The sequence below is a fragment of the Mandrillus leucophaeus genome, unplaced genomic scaffold (assembly GCF_000951045.1).
Source record: "Mandrillus leucophaeus isolate KB7577 unplaced genomic scaffold, Mleu.le_1.0 Scaffold3, whole genome shotgun sequence".
Classification (NCBI taxonomy): domain Eukaryota; kingdom Metazoa; phylum Chordata; class Mammalia; order Primates; family Cercopithecidae; genus Mandrillus; species Mandrillus leucophaeus.
This window is the reverse complement of record NW_012103142.1, coordinates 2,472,036-2,489,542: the sequence shown is the minus strand read 5'-3', so window position 1 is coordinate 2,489,542 and position 17,507 is coordinate 2,472,036. Positions and strand designations below refer to the sequence as shown.

General features: G+C 56.2%; 2 protein-coding genes across 2 annotated transcripts in view; one reads left to right on the top strand and one right to left on the bottom strand.

Annotated features, from left to right (window-relative positions):
- Positions 1-3,051: 3,051 nt before the first annotated feature.
- TEAD3 (TEA domain family member 3) overlaps positions 3,052-17,507 on the top strand; it is a 21,076-nt gene continuing 6,620 nt past the window's right edge. The window contains exons 1-5 of the mRNA XM_011986887.1: positions 3,052-3,209; positions 9,833-10,191; positions 12,019-12,083; positions 16,274-16,336; positions 17,339-17,350. Coding sequence (XP_011842277.1) covers positions 3,052-3,209; positions 9,833-10,191; positions 12,019-12,083; positions 16,274-16,336; positions 17,339-17,350 — 657 coding nt within the window. The remainder of the gene's footprint in view (positions 3,210-9,832; positions 10,192-12,018; positions 12,084-16,273; positions 16,337-17,338; positions 17,351-17,507) is intronic.
- RPL10A (ribosomal protein L10a) overlaps positions 13,863-17,507 on the bottom strand; it is a 16,943-nt gene continuing 13,298 nt past the window's right edge. Inside the window, exon 7 of the mRNA XM_011986558.1 lies at positions 13,863-13,897. The gene's annotated coding sequence lies outside the window, so the exon portion shown is untranslated. The remainder of the gene's footprint in view (positions 13,898-17,507) is intronic.

The following is a 17,507-nucleotide window of genomic DNA, read 5'->3' as shown; positions in this document are numbered from 1 at the left end:
TGAGCTTGGCTCCGAGGGGTCTGGATTTGGGGCCTTTTCTTCCCCACACTTTCTCAGGGCTCTTGTTTAGACTTGAGAAGGTTTGAGGGTGACTGGTCCCCCGCTTCCTACCCCGGTCCCCTCCATTGTCTGTCATGCCCTTTATTCCTGCCAGGGGAGGGAGGGCTGGGGGCGCCGGTCTGGATTTGTTTTCCAGCCCAGCTGGGCCCTGGGGCAGTGTCATTGGGACCCCGCTCTGTCAACTTTACTGGTGAAGGGCCCTGATCCAGGGCTGAGAGATTCTTTCAGTGCAAGGGGGAAGGAGGCCTTGGGGCGGTCTTCTCAAGGGCTGTCTTCTGTGTCTTCCCTCTTTCCAGGTAGGGGCAGAACCAGGTCAGGCCTAGACTTGTTGTCCGGAAGAACAGGGCATAGGGGTAGGGGCTGGACACAGCTCAGAGGGGCTGGTGCCCATAGTGGCTCTGTGTATCCAGTCTCTTGTGGCCTGGTTCTGTGTACACATGTTCCACAGCAGTGCTGGGGTCACCTGGGGCAAGGAGGGAAGGCTCTCCCAAAAGTTGGAGATTTGGGGGAATTATGTCCCCTCCCTTCTAGACTCCTGTAGCCCCACTCCCCCCAAGAGCCCTCTCCTAGGGCACTACCTAAAGGATGTGGTTTTGTGGTCTTTTGGGTCCCTACTCTCCCAGTGGGCAGGGAGTACACAGATCTTCCAGGACAAGGCTGTCCGGTAAGGGTGACTTCAGGGGCCCTGGATGCCCCCTCCTCAGGGAGAGGGTAGGAGCCAGTATGAGTCCCAAGCTCTTGGGCCTTTCCCCACTCCCCTGGGGAGGGAACCGTCATTAATGCTAATGAGCGCATCTGGGCTGGGGAATGGCTATTAGAATGGTCAGTGCTTGCCAGGACAGAGCGGCGCATTAAGTATACAGGAGCATCACATGGGTCCTGAGCCCTGCTCCCATCCTCACCCTAAGGTTTGTAGACCCTGGCACTTTCTACCAACTGAAGGAATATCAAAACCACATCTCAACAGAGGTGGTCAAGAAATAGGGATCTGGTCCCCTCTGGACCTTTAACCAATTGTGCCATCTTGGCGGGCCCCTTTGGGCCTCAGTTTCCCTGCTTGGAATGAATGACTGCTCAGGTCCCTTTTCTCTGAGCTCCTCCCAGAGTCTGTCTCCCAGTTTGCCTCCCTTCTCCCATGATGGAACCTGAACCTGGTGGGGTCTGGAGAGGTGGGTGGGTGATCCAGTGGCCCAAGGAAGAAGGCAAGGACAAACCAAGGAGTGACTGAGGAGTAGCTCAGCCAGGTGAACAGGGCTGAAAAGGTGGCAGGAAGCAGGTGTCAAGGAACAGGGAGGCTTAGTGGATTGGGGGATCTTGCCTCTGAGGTGGTCGAGCGTTCTGGTAGGGCTGGATGGCACAAAGGGTCTTCAGAGACCATTTGGGTGGCCCTACCCTCTGCCCCACTCCCAAACACCTCTGGGGGCCCCAGGGCTCAGTGTGGAAATCGCTGGTCCTGCCCTCCTCTCCTTCCCCACTCAGGATGGGGAGAGGAGCCCAGGGGTCTAAATGCTGCAGCTTTCTGTGAAGGAGCTAGGAGGTCGCAGCCTCTTCTTCCCACATGGGGGCTGCAGAAGCTGTGGGATTCCGGGGGTGACCCTGAGGACCTGCCTCTGGATAGAGCTGGGGAGGTCAGCAGATCACACTCAGTACTGTCCCAGTGGCCTTGCCCTGTCTTCCCTCCCCTCCCCTCCCGGTGTTGTGCCCTAGGTTGTCTGCAGAAGGGGCCGCTTCCCTCCAGGGAGAACTCTGCCCTGCCGGAGGGAGGGCTCTGCCTGTCTTCCCCAACCCACAGGAGGTGGAGGTTAGGGCCAGAGAGGTTCATCCCCCTGTACATCCTAAAGCCTCTGCCCTTGGGGTTTCCTAGAGTGCCGATTGTTTCCTGTGCTCCCTGCCAGGCCTGAAAGGGCAGGAAGTGTTAGAGGGAAATGAGACTGCAACTGTGTGTGGCGCTGGATGTGTGTGAGGGAAGCCGTGAGTAGGACATTTCTGTGTGGGTGAGACTTGCCTTCTGTGGGGCTGGATATGTGTGGAAGAGAACCCTGGTCAGAGCGGCTTGTGCAGGGCTAGGTGTATGCAGGAGAGAAGCTGTGGCTTTGTGACATTCATGTATGTGACAGATATACACATCCATAAGAGAAACTGGTGACTCTTCATGTGTCTGGGCGTGCCGCCACCTGTGTACCTAAGAACCTGCATGGGGGATGTTCTGTGTGTGCCAGGGCATTCTGTGTGTGTCCTGGATGTGCCGCTGAAGGAAGCCGGCTGCCTAACCATCTGTGTGCCTGGAGATTACACTGGGTGTGACTCTGATGCTCAAGTGACCTGCGTGTGAGGGACACCATGCTTGCATGAGGCTGTGTGTATGCGAGCGCGCGGGCGCGTGTGTGTGAGAAGCCGGATGAGTGGTGATCTGTGTGATGTGTTATGCTGTGGTGTGACCACTTGTGACCTGTATGTTGTGACACAGCATGTGAGATGGCTTCAGGTTTGTCTGTGTGTGACTTACGTGTGACACTACATGCGAGTAAAACAATACGACCAACTCCGTGTCAGTATGATGTGTGTCCCAGCAAGGTGGGCGCCATCCGACATGTGCCAAGCATGAATATGGTATGTGGTGTGTGGGTGACACTGAGCACCAGAAAGCGATGCCGTGTGTGAGAGAAACTGTGGGGCGTGACTGATCCTGGCACTGTGGGTGGGTGGTCACTATCTGAACGTGTTTGGGACTCTCGGGTAGTGTGGGTGACGCCCCCAGGGCTGTGCCAGGCAGGGCGTGTAGGAGGCTCTGTGGGGTGCGTTTGGGGCCTGTGGTCCCTGACATGTGTGGCATCTATGTGGAAGACCATGAGAAAGACACTGATAAAAAACAGAAAGGAGGAATGTAATTAATGCCACTCAGTTGTACACTTAGAATGGCAAAAATGGTAAACTCGATGTTATGTATATTTTATCACAATAAAGATTCTTTAAAAACCCAGCAGGAGAGAGATGCGGGTAACAGTGGATGTGCAGGACAGTGGCTGTGACGCAACTGTGTGTGCGAGCGAGAGGAAGGGCGCAGAGGACACCATGACTCTCATGGGGGCACTGACTGAGTGGCTGGTGGGAGCCCAGTGGGCGACCCGGAGTACCAGGAGTCTGGCGTGGTAACTGAGAACTGAGAAACTGTGACCCCCCACAGCCTGTCTCCCACTGGATACCTGAGATTCCCGCCCTGGGACCAGGACAAGATGAGGAGACAAGTCAGTCCCAGGGAGGGGGTGAAGGGAGGTCTGGGAACTGGGCCCTTCTCTCTGCAGGGGACTTGAGGGCTGAGTCTCCACCCTCCTACCCTCTATACTGCTTCAGGGAGAGGGGGCGTGACGACGGATGAGCTTTGCAGAAGGAGGCCTGGGGAGACTATCCCAACCCCCTCTGCTCCCTGAGAAAGCCCCTTTCCCAAGTAGTGTGGGGAGGAGGGGCAGAGACAGTCTCCATTCCCAAATTGGAAGCACATTAATAAGTGGGGGGGAGAGTGGAGGGGCCCCCACCTCCCTCCTAGTGGGCTCTGCAAATTGCTTCCTCCTGTAAAAATTGAGACCCTGTTCCAGGGAGGAGGGAATCCCTCCCTAGCCTGGCAGGGTGTGGCTGCTTGGCAGGGTCCCTCCGGGGTCCTTGGGCTGGAGTTGGGGGAGGCGGATACATCCCTACTTGCTCTGCTGCCCCAGAGCATGGCTACTTCTAGGGTGGGAGCTTCTGGCAGCTGGAGAACAGCTGGCCTGCTGTGGGGCGGATAGGGGAGGAGGGAGGAAAAGGCAGAGGGGGTGGGAGACTCCCTTAGCCCTCCTCAGCTGCCCTCCCCATCCTCGACCCCCTGGCTGGTCAGCCCAGCTCAGGTTTGAGGGCAGAGATTTGGGAGGAAACTGCTGATTTCACTGATCTTCCCACATTTTGAGTGATGTTCTCACTCCAAGTGAGAAGGCTTTGGGGGCTGGGGTCCCTGCAGGGGTGGACTGCTGGCTGCTAGACCCAGGAAGGTCACAGCTCAGCTCGTCCTCCCAGCAGGGCTGGTGCAGGGGGAGGGGTAAGACAGGAGGTGCCCACCCACCCAGACTGGTTTTTTCTGTGCCTCCTACTGAGGCAGTGGCTCCGGGGCCCCTAAAGGGAGCTACAGGGCTGGGTGGTCTGGAAGCTGCAGGGCCTGTGGGGGTGGGGGGCCAGGGCCTCTGCAGCGGCCCCAGCTCTGGCCTGATCCCTGGAGCTGTCCAGCCAGTTCTTCCGGCAGGTCTTGCCCCAGGGTGGGGGTGGGCAGCAAGGTGCCCCTTATCTTCCCCAGGGCCCCAAAGCCTGCTCACCCAGCCTCCTAGCCCCCATCCCTGCCTCCACCCAGAGGCCTTCTGAGCCTGGAAGGCTGAGGGCCCTGGGAGAGGGGAAGCGGGTGTGGCTGGTCAGGATGAGGGTGAAGGCAGACTGAGTCCCCTGGGGGTCTGCAGCCTGCTGGCGGGTTTGCAGGACAGGTACAACAGGACTCCTCTGCAGGGGCAGATGGGAGGGGTTCTAAGAGGAGGTGGAGGGTAGGAGCCCCTGAGACGGGAGTGGGGGTGTCCTGGACTGTGGCTGGCCCCCAGCCCCCGGCAGTGGCCTCCCTTGTCACTCCCTCCCTCTGTTCGGCCTTGGCCTCTGGGTCTCTGTCCTTGTCCCTGTCTTTCTCTTTCTCCCTGTCCCCTCCTGGCCTGCCCCTCCCTCGATGCCTGTCATATCTGAGTTTCTGGTCTACCCCTTTCTGCTCTGTGTCTCTCTGGGTCTTTGTTGGTTGCCTTGTCTGTGCCCCCTCTTTCTTCTCCCGTCTCCTGCCCTCCTTCACCCCTTCTCCCTCCACCCCCCACCGGCTCTGTCAGTCTGTGGGTCTGACGGTCCAGCACTTCCCTGCCCTGCCTCCATATCTCTCCTGGGGTCTCTCCCTTCACTCTTCGGGGCTCTGGTCTGTCTCCTGTTGGGCTGGGCTTTCTGTCTCTCACTCACTGGAACTCTTCTGTCTCTGGTCTGTTTTCTCTCTGGGTTTACCTCAGCTTCTCTTTGCCCCAGACTCTCCCCCAGCCTGTCTCCCCTGCTCCTCCTGTCTGTCTCAGGCCCCACTCTGGCCTTGGTCTCCCTCCCCTTGACCCTCAGTTGGGTATCCTCCCTCTCCTACCCCTCTTCATGGCACAGCGAGGCAGAGCTTCTAGACACCTGACACCTGGGCATCGTCAGCCAGCAGCCCAGGATCTGCCCTCTCGCCCACAGTCAGCCTTCTCTAGATGTCCCACCCATCCACCAAGCCAGAGTCCCACATTTGCCCCAGCCCAGCCCGCACCTGTCCAAGGAGCCATAGCCTCCTCAGCCCGGCCTGGGTCCCAGCGGTTAGGGGGTCTAGGGAGAAGAAGGCGGGCACATGCTGGTCTCTAGGAGAACAGAGCAGCCAGTGCTCACACCTTCTGCAGACTCCCTTCCACTGAGACCCCGGTCCAGCCCCCAGCCCAGGGCAGCTGCCTGCCCGCCACTGCCCACGTGTGTGCCTCAGCTTGGGGGTACACATTCTCGCGTGGTTGTCCACCCGAGCACTCGCACAGCCCCTCTGCACAGTGTGCTCCTGTGCATGGATGTGTGTGGGGAGTGCCACTTGCCCCTGTGTTGGTGCCTCTGCCCCTAGGAGCGTTCCTAGAAAGTGAGTCTCGAATGCATCTAGGAGCCAGCGGAAGGGAGGGACGGTGGTCCTATTCTCTCCTTGACGCGTCCTTTGGGCCGTCCCCCCTCCCCTCCCCCTCACCAGCTGCCAGCGGTCCCAGCCAGGGGCCGCCTGCCCCGCCCCCCCAGTCTGTCCCAGCTCCCAAGCCTGCTGCTGTGTTCGCCATATTTGGCCACAGTGCTCCCGCGGGGGGCGGGGCGGGGCTGACATCACCCTCAGAAGGGGGGCCACAGCCTGCTTGAGGGGAGGCGGGCAGGGACTTGGGGGAGGCAGGAAAGTTGCTTTAAAAGTCTGGGGCTGCCTGGGCCGCTGCTGCTCCAGGGAGGCCTCGGGAAGGGGTTAAGAGGGGTCTTAGCTCATTGTAGCCCCTCTTCTCCCTCCCCTCTGACAGCTCTGTGGCAGTGTCAGACTGATACCTGTGGACAGGGCCTGCATCCCAGCTATATCAACAGGGGAGTCGCTAGGTGTGCCCACCCAGCTAGCGTACCCCTGTCCCCTCACTTTTGTTTTTCTTTTTGTTTTTTTAAATTTAAATTTAATTTTTAAAAATAGAGACAAGGTTTTCACTATGTTGTCCAGGCTGGTCTTGAACTCCTGGCCTCAAGTGATCGTCCCAGAGTTCTGGAATTATAGTCATGAGCCACCACCCCCCACATTTCCTTATTTATTTATTTATTTATATTTATTTATTTTGTTTACCCCTCACATTTCTATTCCAATAATTCCCCTCTGATTGAGGAGTGGGGGCTGGGGCTCTCGATCCAGTTTCCTGGGGTGAGGGACAGGCTGGGAATAAGGGCATCTGGCCCCTCTGACAGGTCAGGGGCACAGCTCCTTCTGGCTGCCCACTGGCCGTGGGAGAGAGATTCCTGGTGGCTCTGGAGGCATCACAGAAAGGGATGTACAGCAGTGCAGGGGTCCTTGAAGTTGCTCCAGCTGCTTGGACTGAGGGGGACCTCCTGGGCAGACTTAGGGCCATTGCTATGGCAGGTGAACCTCCTTTCTCTCTCCAGGTGGTGGGGTCTCACAGCACCCTCCCTATAACCTTCCTGGTTATAAAACTGAAGCCAGCTTACCTGGGTTCAGAACCCAGCCCTAGTACTTACTTGTTGTGTGCCCTAAGGCAAGTTGCTTAACTTCTCTGTTTCTTGGATTCTTCATCTATAAACTAGGAATAATAATAGTATCTGCACCATAGGGTTATTGTGAAGATTAAGTGAGTCAATGTGTGTGAAATCCCAGAACAGTGCCTGGCATATGACAGGTACTGTTATTAGTAGTAATATTAAGTCTAAACTCAATAGTTTAGAATAATTACAATAACTAGTTGAATAGCTGAATAACTAACTGAATAATAGTTTAGAATAACCGAGGGCCAGGCGCGGTGGCTCACACCTGTAATCCCAGCACTTTGGGAGGCTGAGGCTGGTGGATCATGAGGTCAGGAGTTTGAGAGCAGCCTGGCCAACATGGTGAAACCCTGTCTTTACTGAAAATACAAAAAATTGGCTGGGCTCAGTGGCTCACACCTGTAATCCCAGCACTTTGGGAGGCCGAGGCGGGCAGATCACGAGGTCAGGAGATCGAGACCGTTCTGGCTAACACGGTGAAACCCTGTCTCTACTAAAAATACAAAAAGTTAGCCGGGCGTGGTGGCTGGCGCCTGTAAGTCCCAGCTACTGGGGAGGCTGAGGCAGGAGAATGGTGTGAACCCAGGAGGTGGAGCTTGCAGTGAGCCGAGATTGCGCCACTGCACTCCAGCCTGGGAGACAGCGAGACTCCATCTCGGGAAAAAAAAAAAAATTAGCCGGGCATGGTGGCACGCGCCTGTAATCCCAGCTACAGGTACGTGGCACCATGCTGATCGGGGAGGCTGCATGGGAGGCTGAGGCAGGAGAATGGTGTGAACCCAGGAGGTGGAGCTTGCAGTGAGCCGAGATTGCGCCACTGCACTCCAGCCTGGGAGACAGCGAGACTCCATCTCGGGAAAAAAAAAAAAATTAGCCGGGCATGGTGGCACGCGCCTGTAATCCCAGCTACAGGTACGTGGCACCATGCTGATCGGGGAGGCTGCATGGGAGGCTGAGGCAGGAGAATCGCTTGAACCCAGGAGGTGGAGGTTGCGGTGATCAGAGATCGCGCCATTGCACTCCAGCCTGGGTGACAGAGCAAGACTCCATCTAAAACATAAAAAATAAAACATTTTAAAAAGAAAAAAGAATAACCTAATAACTAGCTGACATTCAGGCCCCCCCGGCCCTCCCCACCTCGTTCTGCTAGTGACCCCCTCAAGCCTCCCTAAGCAAACAGGTGGCTCTGCAGAGAGAGTCCACCCCCACTCAAGCAGCAGGACCTGGAATTCATCTTCCTCTCCCTGGCTTCTGATGGGGTCCCCCACCTCTCCACCCCTCCCTTTTCCCTGCTGCCCAGAGCTAAGTCCCAGGATCCAGCCATCATGGGCTCTTACGTTTCCAGGACCCTGAATACATTGGACATGTGGGTTCTGGGGCTGAAGGGGATTTGGGGTGAGTCTTGGGGTGGTGAGTGATGGGGGCCTAGTGGGGTGTGGTCCTAACTAATAACTCAGTCTGGTAGGTTCAGGGCGCTCACAGTTTACAGAGCCCTGGCCCACATGGAGGATGGGCCAGGGAGGGGGCGGGCGTGTGGGTGGTTTACGGGTGTGAGTGGTTTACAGGCTGCTGTGGGGCCTGGAGGTGCGGGAACAGGAAGTGGGATAGAGGAGCGGGTGAGATTGAGCCAGGCTGTTGGCCAAGCACCTTCTCAGCTGCTCCCTCTCCAGTTCCCTTTTTGTAATTCCTGGGGCAGTTCCTGCCCCACGTTAGGCCCGTTGGCAGAGTTCTGGTTGGTTATCGATTTGGGGGAGGTAAAACAATTCCCTTCCTGGGTCAGGGACCCTCCTTGTGCCCTGAGGGGTCCTTAGCTGGGCTGCATTGATGCTGGGGCAAGAGTGAGGGGTAGAGTTCCCTGACTGGGGATCTGGACACTGGGGAGGAGGAGCTGACAGGGAGAGCTGAGGAAGCACAGCCCTGCCCCTCTGCTCCTCCTCTCTGTGCTCCTTAGCATGCCTTTGGCAGCTGCATGACCTTGTGAGCCTCAATTTTCCTCTCTGGATAATGGGCGTTATTCCCTACCCTTCCTGCTTTAGTGTTTTTTGTTTTTGTTTTTTGAGACAGGGTCTGCTCTGTCACCCAGGCTGGAGTGCAGTGGTGCCATCTCCACTCACTGCAAGCTCTGCCTCTGGAGTTCAAGGGATCTTCATGCCTCAGTCTCCTGAGTAGCTGGGATTGCAGGAGTGTGCTGCCATGCCCTGCTAATTTTTTTTTTTTTTAAAGATGGAATCTTGCTCTGTTGCCTAGGCTGAAGTACAGTGACGTGATCTCAGCTCACTGCAACCTCTGCCTCCTGGGTTCAAGCGATTCTCCTGCCTCAGCCTCCTGAGTAGCTGAGATTACAGGCACGTGCCACCACACCCAGCTAAGTTTTGTATTTTTAGTAGAGATGGAGTTTCACCATGTTGGTCAGTCTGGTCTCGAACACCTGACCTCATGATCCAACCTCCTTGGCCTCCCAAAGTGATGAGATTACAGGCATGTGCCACTGTGTCCAGCCCTGATATATTTTTAGTAGAGACGGGGTTTCACCATGTTGGTCAGGTTGTTCTCAAGCTCCTGACCTTAAAGGATCCGCCCGCCTTGGCCTCCCAAAGTGCTGTGATTACAGGCATGAGACACCGCGCCGGCCTAGTTTTGTGAGGTTTGAATGAATATGAAAATGCCTTTTCCCTACAAAAGTGCTGTGTTGGTGTGAGGCATTGTTGTTGTTACTGATTACGTATTTCTTGAGTGTCATGAGCCGGGCATGTGGCTAGTACTTTGTCATGAGCTCATTTAAGTTTTAACCCTCACAACCTCAAGGAGACCCTTTTCTCATTTTACAGGACTGAGGCCTAGAGAGGTGAAGTAGCGCGTGCATCCCAGGTCACACAGCTCTGAACAAGCTGTGGTTGGTTGTTACCTCCATTCCACCCGGAGCACCTGTTCCTAGGGTGGGCTTGGGGCTGGGGGCGGAGCTCCAGACCCAGCGGTTGGGGGATAGGAGATTGCTGTGGTCGAGGAGGACCCTGGCCCCAGCTCCTCTCTGTCTGTCCCCCAGGCTCGGCCGCCCAGCGGGCTCAGGCCCAGAGCCCAGAGCAACCAGCACAATAGCGTCCAACAGCTGGAACGCCAGCAGCAGCCCCGGGGAGGCCCGGGAGGATGGGCCCGAGGGCCTGGACAAGGGGCTGGACAATGATGCGGAGGGCGTGTGGAGCCCGGACATCGAGCAGAGCTTCCAGGAGGCCCTGGCCATCTACCCGCCCTGCGGCCGGCGCAAGATCATCCTGTCCGACGAGGGCAAGATGTACGGTGCGTGCAGCGGGGGCGCGGGCGGGACTGCGGCCCTTCCCCCTGCTCTCTGCCCTCTCACCCAACCGGTTTGGTGACGTCGGAGGCTGCCAGCCGCTGGCTGGGCGAGTCTGGGCTCGCAAGCCTGTGTGTCTGGATCCTCCTCCGCGCTCCTCCTCATAAACAAGCCGGGCTCGCCCCCAATCCAAGGCGCAGCCCACACCTTGGCACCCCCGCCTGCTCCTCCTCTCCTCCCCGCTACCGGCCTGGAGGTTTCGAGGTGACTCAGTGGGCCCAAGAAAGTGGGTCAGCCCAGTCTGTGCCAGTCGAGACCCGGAAGGGGGTCCCTTCCCGTAGGAAGATGTGGAAAGGAGGCCCGGTGACAGTCGCAACGCAGTTCCCTCCAGTGCGGGCTGTGGGAGGTCGCACCGGGACAAAGGCCTGCGTTGGGGCCGTGAGGACGCGTGCCCTTCTCAGTCCCCTTCTCCACTCCTTGTGTTTGCTGGCCCTTCTCTATGCCATCTTGCCCACTTCCAGAAGGGAGTGTCCCCTCTTGTCCAGCCCTGAGAGGGCTCTCCCATAGCTGCATTTTTGGGATAACTCGACCCTTCTGGGCCTGGTTCCTGGCCAGCCCCCCTATTCCTCCTAGCAGCCCATGGCTGAGCGAGGCAGGCCCAGCCCTTCCCAGGGCGCGGCTGTGGGAAGGGATCAGGGCTGCTCCGTGTCCCTTGGCCACGCCCCCTTGGCCACGCCCACCCCAGCCCCAGAGCCCCACCTTGGGGGCAGGCAGATGGTCCAGGGTGCCTTCCACAGGGTGGGTGCTGCCTGCCCCCACTGCTGCCTCCCAGGCTGGGGGAGCCCCACAGGGTATTTTTAGACAGGGTGGAGAGATTGGGGTGGAGAGGGGCTGGCGGGAAGGGAGGAGCAATGGGGCTGGTTCAGTCATTGGAATGGAATTTGGAGAATTTGGCTGTTCTGGGGAGGCCATGGGGCTGGGGGGCAGATAGCCTGGATTTGGGGGTAGAGGTGTACACCTTGACCATGCTGATGTGGGCTTAGCTGTGTGGCCCAGGCATCCCCCTTTCAGGCCCAAGTCCCTGGACACTGGCAGCTTCTGGGCCCTCAGAGGGTCTGTAGTACAGAACAGACCCTGCACCCCAAGGCTCACAAGGCTGTCACAGGGTGGAGAGACACTGGGGACTGGTGACATGGGCGTAAAAGGCACAAGGACTTGGCGACATGCTCAGTGACACATCTTGACAAGGCCGCCAGTGTAGGAGGCACATTGGAGGCGCTCAATGCTGCCTTCCTGTCCTTCCTGGTCTTTCACCACAGAAGGGAAGGGACTTGTCCAGGGTAAAGACAGAGTAAGGGCAGGACATCCACCTGGGGCAGGCTCATTCACACGCCTCCACAAATCCATGCACTAAGAGCGTTGGAGCTGGTGACACAGGCAGGAAGCACTTCAGGGGGCTGGGAGGATGGGCGTGCCTGGCCAGGACTGGCCCTACCCTGCTACTGTCCTGCTGACCTGTACCACAGCCACCCAGTCTGTCTGCAGGGAAGCCTGTTAGGGTGCCTCGGCCCTCCTTCCTCCTACCTTACAGCTCCTAATGCACCCCTCCCCTGAAGAGCAGCCCCTCTAGGTCCTGGAGGCGGTAGGATGCAGCTGAGACTCCCCAGCCACTTTTGCACGCCCTGCACGTGCAGCTTGGAGTGAAGAGAGTGGTGAACAGAAGAGCAGTGTTTTGGGGAGGGACCTGGAGTGGCTTCCCAGTGGGGTGGGGGTCTCCAGCCTCTGGCTCCACCCTTTGCCCACTCCTCATTTTCTCTCTCACCCCAATCTAGGCCGAAATGAGTTGATTGCACGCTATATTAAACTGAGGACGGGGAAGACTCGGACGAGAAAACAGGTAGAGAGACGGTTTATGCTGGGTCCACCACCCACACACTCTGTCTCAGCTGCCCCGGTCAACCCCTTGCCCCTACCCTGCCCACCTCCTCGAGGCTGCCCCCGACCTGGCCTGCCACCCTCCTTGCCTCATCACGCTCCCCTTACGCCCTCGATTTTACCCCCTCCCACTCCCGAGCAGCTCCATTCACCCTTCCCTCTTCTCTTGGAGAGATGGCCCCACTGTCCTTTCTGACCACCCACTACCCTGCCCAGGGCCTTTGGTTCAGGGACCACAGATAAGCCCACGGGGCTGCTGGGGCTGCTACATGGTCTCTGCCCTGAGTCACCAGCCAGGGAGCCAGACGGTCAGATGGACGGGTACAGAGCAGGGTGGCGGGGCTGAGAGGGGGTGGGTGCAGGGCACTCTGGGACAAGCAGCCAACCCAGACAAAGCTAGGGGAGTGGGGAGAGAGAGCTGGGAAGGCTCCCTGGAGGAGGTGACACTAGGGATGTATTTTTAAGAAGGAATGGGAGTTAGCCAGGCAGAGAAAAGGGAGAGGACCCTTCCTTCCAGGCTGAGGAAGTTGGATATACAACTAATCATCATGGTAAACCCATACAGAGCTTCCTTTAAGTTAATTCATTTAATCATCTCAGCAACCTTCTTAGATAGGTACAGTAATTATCTCTTTTTTATGATGAGGAAACTGATGCATAGGGAAGTTAAGTAGTTTCCTCAAGCCCCCGAGGCAGGAAAGAGCCATGCCTGTGGGCAGCATGATGTGGCAGAGGGAGGGTGGGGACTGCTGGGGTAGGGGACACTCAGCAGGAGACATGGAGGACAGATTCCCCAAGAGGCAGCGGTGGGCCACAGGAGGGTATGGAGCAGGGAGTGGCAGGTGGCAGCTGTTGAGGAAGGCCCTCAAGCAGTCGGGACAATGGATTAGAGAGGGCTGGGTGGAGACAGGGAGGCTGGCTATTGGGGGCATAAGCAAAGGCCTAGATCAACAGTGCCAGGGCCTGGGACAAGGGTAGTGGTGGTGGGAACGGAGAAAAATGATGATGTAAGAGACAATTAGTGGCTTGTGGTCCAGGGAAGGTGGCAGTGTGGTGACAGAAATCTGAAGGGGAGTGGATGGGAGTGATGGCCTCACCGCCTGGGAGAGAGGCCAGGCTGGAGGCAGGACCTGGAGGAATGGAGGCCAGTGCTTCCCTCACGCTCCCAGCCTCCTGTCCTGGTGGGATTTGGACCCACAGATCCCCATGGTGCATATGACAAGTCTGGCCTGTTCCACCTCCTTCTCAAAGGAAGGTTCTGAGCTTCCCCACCCAGTGTAGGGGCAGCAAAGATCCCCCATGCATTCAAGCATTTATGAACCACCCTCCCTGAGTCTAGCTCATGCAGCACCAAATGTATTCACTTAGCTAATGACTGACCTACTGCTATGTTCTAGGCACCAGGGATACCACATGGAGGCGCACACACAGGCCCTGTTCCCTGGAGCCCTTGGGTTCAAATATTAGTTCTACCTGGGAGTGGGCAGTAGTTGGCCTCCCACCCTTGTGTCCTCAGCCTTTGAGTTAGTTAACATGTGAAGACTCTTAGAACAGCATAAGCACTGCAGAAGAATTTGCTGCTGCTATTATTATTATTCCAGTCATTATTATAAACAGAAAGCTGTTCTGAGCTCAGAAGCGAACTCTCAGCAGGTCCTCCTCTACCCAGAAGAGGTATTCATAGGAACCTGTTAGTCAGAGTGGGAAGGGGCCAAGGATCATTAAACTAGGTCACTGGTTTTTTTTTTTTTTTTTTTTTTTAAGTTTTTTAAATTACTGTAGAGATGGGGGTCTCGCTATGTTGGCCATGTTATTCTTGAACTCTTGGCCTCAAGCAGTCCTCCCGCCTCAGCCTCCCAAAGTGCTAGGATTACAGGCACGAGCCATTGCATCCAGCCACGCTGGGTCACTGTGAACTGAGGCCAGGGTGGACTGCAGAGGTGGGCACATCCCAGCCCCTGAATTCAGGGTCCACCATCACACCTGCTCCTGCCCAGCATCCTGAGAGGGCTGCCCAGAAAAGAGCTTTTACAAACCAGCTATTGACAAGCTCGGAATTTTAGAAACCACTGCCTTCATCGTAAGGGCATAAGGTACAAGGATGAAACTCCCCCTATCTTTACTCTTTCTTAGAACTCTGGGCTTTTAGATCCCAGTGAAAGGGGACCCATCCTCTGGTTGTGAGAACAAGGCCTGTCTTTATGTGTTAAAAAGAGTAACCACTGACAAGGTTTTTTTTGGTCCTTTTAAAATTTACTTTTGACCTGTAATCCCAGGACTTTGGGAGGCCGAGGCGGGTGGATCACTTAGGTTAGGAGTTTGAGACCAGCCTGGCCAACATGGTGGAACCCCGTCTCTACTAAAAAATACAAAAATTAGCCAGGCGTGGTGGTGTGCACCTGTAATCCCAGCTACTCGGGAGGCTAAGGCAGGAGAATCACTTGAACCTAGGAAGCAGAGACTGCAGTGAGCCGAGATCACGCCATTGTACTCCAGCCTGGGTGACAGAGCGAGACTCCATCTCAAAAAAAAAAAAAAAAAAAAATTACTTTTGGCAAAGAAATGCAGTTTTAGGTTTTTACACATACATACATGCAGCAATTTGTAGCAAGCACAGTGCCTCCATATGGACAAAAGAGCTAAATATTAAGTTAGAATGAAGCTCCGTGTGACTTTCAGCTGTTACAGAGTCAACCATGTGGAGGTAGTCTGAGCTAAGAGTACAAGCGAGTCCTGGTAGCGTAGCTTGGTGGTGAGTGGAGTCAGAGTGGGCTCTGGACTCAGACCGCCTGGGTTTGAATCCTGGCTGTGGCAGTCAGCTGTGTGACGGCTTAACCTTTCCAGGCTTTAGTTTTGTCATCCGTAAGTCAGGGATATTAGTACCTATGTTTTTGTGTTGCTGTAAAGATCAAGGGGTTGGTATGTGTAAATGCAGAGGACGACAGTATCTGTGCTCAGTAAATGTCTGTTACTGTCACAACATGAAGTGGTCAGTAATTTTGCTGGACAGGAGTCTGATTCCTGGGCTCAGTGAGGCAGTGTGAGGAGCACCCACCCAGGTCCTAACCAGGTGGCATCACGTACATACTCACTGTCAGGCTGTGATTAAAGAGAAAAAGGAGCTTTCTTTGTAAGAATAAAAACAACTTGCCAAGAAAGCCACTTGCCAATGCTGGAAGCATGAAGCGGCATCAAGGATCTGTGTGTTTCCTGGGGAAAACAGTGACATTTGGGTTCTCTGTGCCTCTGGGTCAGATCTTTGACAAGGTCAAGGGTCTGTTGTGTCAGCTGGGCACACAGCACGGCGCACACATCCAGACTGTGATTAGCTCAAGTTGCCAGTGGAGGCTTCAAGGAGGAGATTGCTAGAGAAGAAGTGCAATTAAGAACACCTACTGAGTACATATATACACACTAGCGTATATTAGCCCAAGCAAAGAGAAGGTGTATTAGGGGAAAAAGTTATGGGAGCAACGCAGGAGGGCCAGGCCTGGTTTCATAGGCTGGGGCTGTGGTTGGGGTTGACAGGAGGACTCAGGCAGTGGTACCAGGGAAATCCCTGGTAGAGGATGTGGCCTTGGTGTATAAGCTAATGACCAACAGGAGCACCATGGCCATTGCTAGCACCTGTGGTGCCAGTTGGAAAAAGGTGGTCTCCTCTGAGGACACCAGTGAGAAAAAGTCACCCTTTTTGGGGGGAGGACAGGGTTAGGCACAGCCTTGTACAGTGACACATAGCTTGGGCAGCAGAACTTGGGCTGGATTTCAACCCTCACTGGTGCCCTTTGGGCCAGTGAACAACCTGTGCAACTGTACATGGTGGCCCTGGAGGCTACTGTGGCTCTTGCTCATGATAAGCCAAGAAGAGAACAGATTTGGCAGTGTTAAGAGGTGTCTGAACCGGGCACAATGGCACATGCCTATAGTCATAGCTATTCGGGAGGCTATGGTGGGAGGATCGCTTGAGCCCAGGAGTTTGAGATCAGCCCAGGCAACATAAACCCTGTCTCAAAAAGAAAAAAGTTCCCCCCATTTACATGTAGTCCCCTAGAGATGAGGGGACTGGGATGCTCCTTGCCCGTGGCCACCCCATGGCTGTGCCTCCTCACTATCTGTGTTTTCCTCTCTGGCGGGACGCGGGGCGGCCCCTAGGTGTCCAGCCACATACAGGTTCTAGCTCGGAAGAAGGTGCGGGAGTACCAGGTTGGCATCAAGGTATGTTGGGTGCCTGGCGGGGGCCTTCAGCCCTCCTGGGCCCCTCACCCACGGCGCTATCTCTGCATAGCTCAGGCCTTTCCTTGGCCAGCTCTCCAGCCCCACTGTGCCTTTTTCTGGCTGAAGTTCTGTTCCTGCCTCTCCTTCTGCTCTTTCTGTTCTTTTTCTCTTTTTTTCTTTCTTTCTCTCTCTACAGGTCTCTAGCCACTTGCAGGTTCTAGCCAGGCGGAAATCTCGGGAGATTCAGTCCAAGCTGAAGGTATGGGGCCCCTGCCACCCAGCCTGGCCTGCCCAGCACCCTCCTGGGTGCAGGCCTGTCGCTGCTCTGTGGCTTCAGCCTGGGGCAGGCAAGGGGCTGAGAAGCTGTGAGGGGGTCCAGAAAGAAACACAAGTGGCAGCAGGAAGCCCAAGGGCCCTGTCATTGAGGGAGAGGGAGACCATCTGGGGGCCACTAAGGCCCACCCCTCCTCTTCTCTGTTTTTCTTTTTCTCCTTCCTCCTGACTGCTGCTTACTAACTGCATGGGGACTTCTGTGGGCAGGGAGGAGGCCCCGGGGGTACTGGCCGGCAGGGCTATCGAGGTGGGCATGGCAGTTCCTTGCAGATCTGGCTGTCCTGCAACTGCGGATCTCAGAGTCTGGGGTTCATGACTGAGGCCCTTCTCAGGGCCTCATGCAGGCCGTGTGCTCTTCTCCCTGTCCACAGCAGTGCAGCGGAGGGGGCCTCTTACCTCCAGGCCCCCGTGCCCAGAGCCTAGTTCTAGAACATATGGACAGACCCAGAGGGTGCCAGCTTGTTTTCCCTCACTCTGCCCTTTCCAGGGCTTGACCCAGCTGGCAGGCACTCCCTCTGGGGGGACAGGGAGGGTCTACTGAGCTTCCTTGGGCTCCTCGGAAGCTAAAACTCATGGGCACTGGGTGGAGGTTGGCGCAAAGACGTCCCTCACCCCACAGCCCTGATGCTGCACATGTCCTCTAATCCGTCTTCCCTCTCTCCCTCGCAGGCCATGAACCTGGTAAGTAGCACGGCCCTCTCCAGTGGGAGCGGGGAAAGGGTCTTAACACCTAATACAGGATTTTCAAATGACAGATTATGAAACCAGCTTAATAGGTGTGCAAGCCTCATTTTTAGAAAACGAAATGGCCGGGCGTGGTGGCTCATGCCTGTAATCC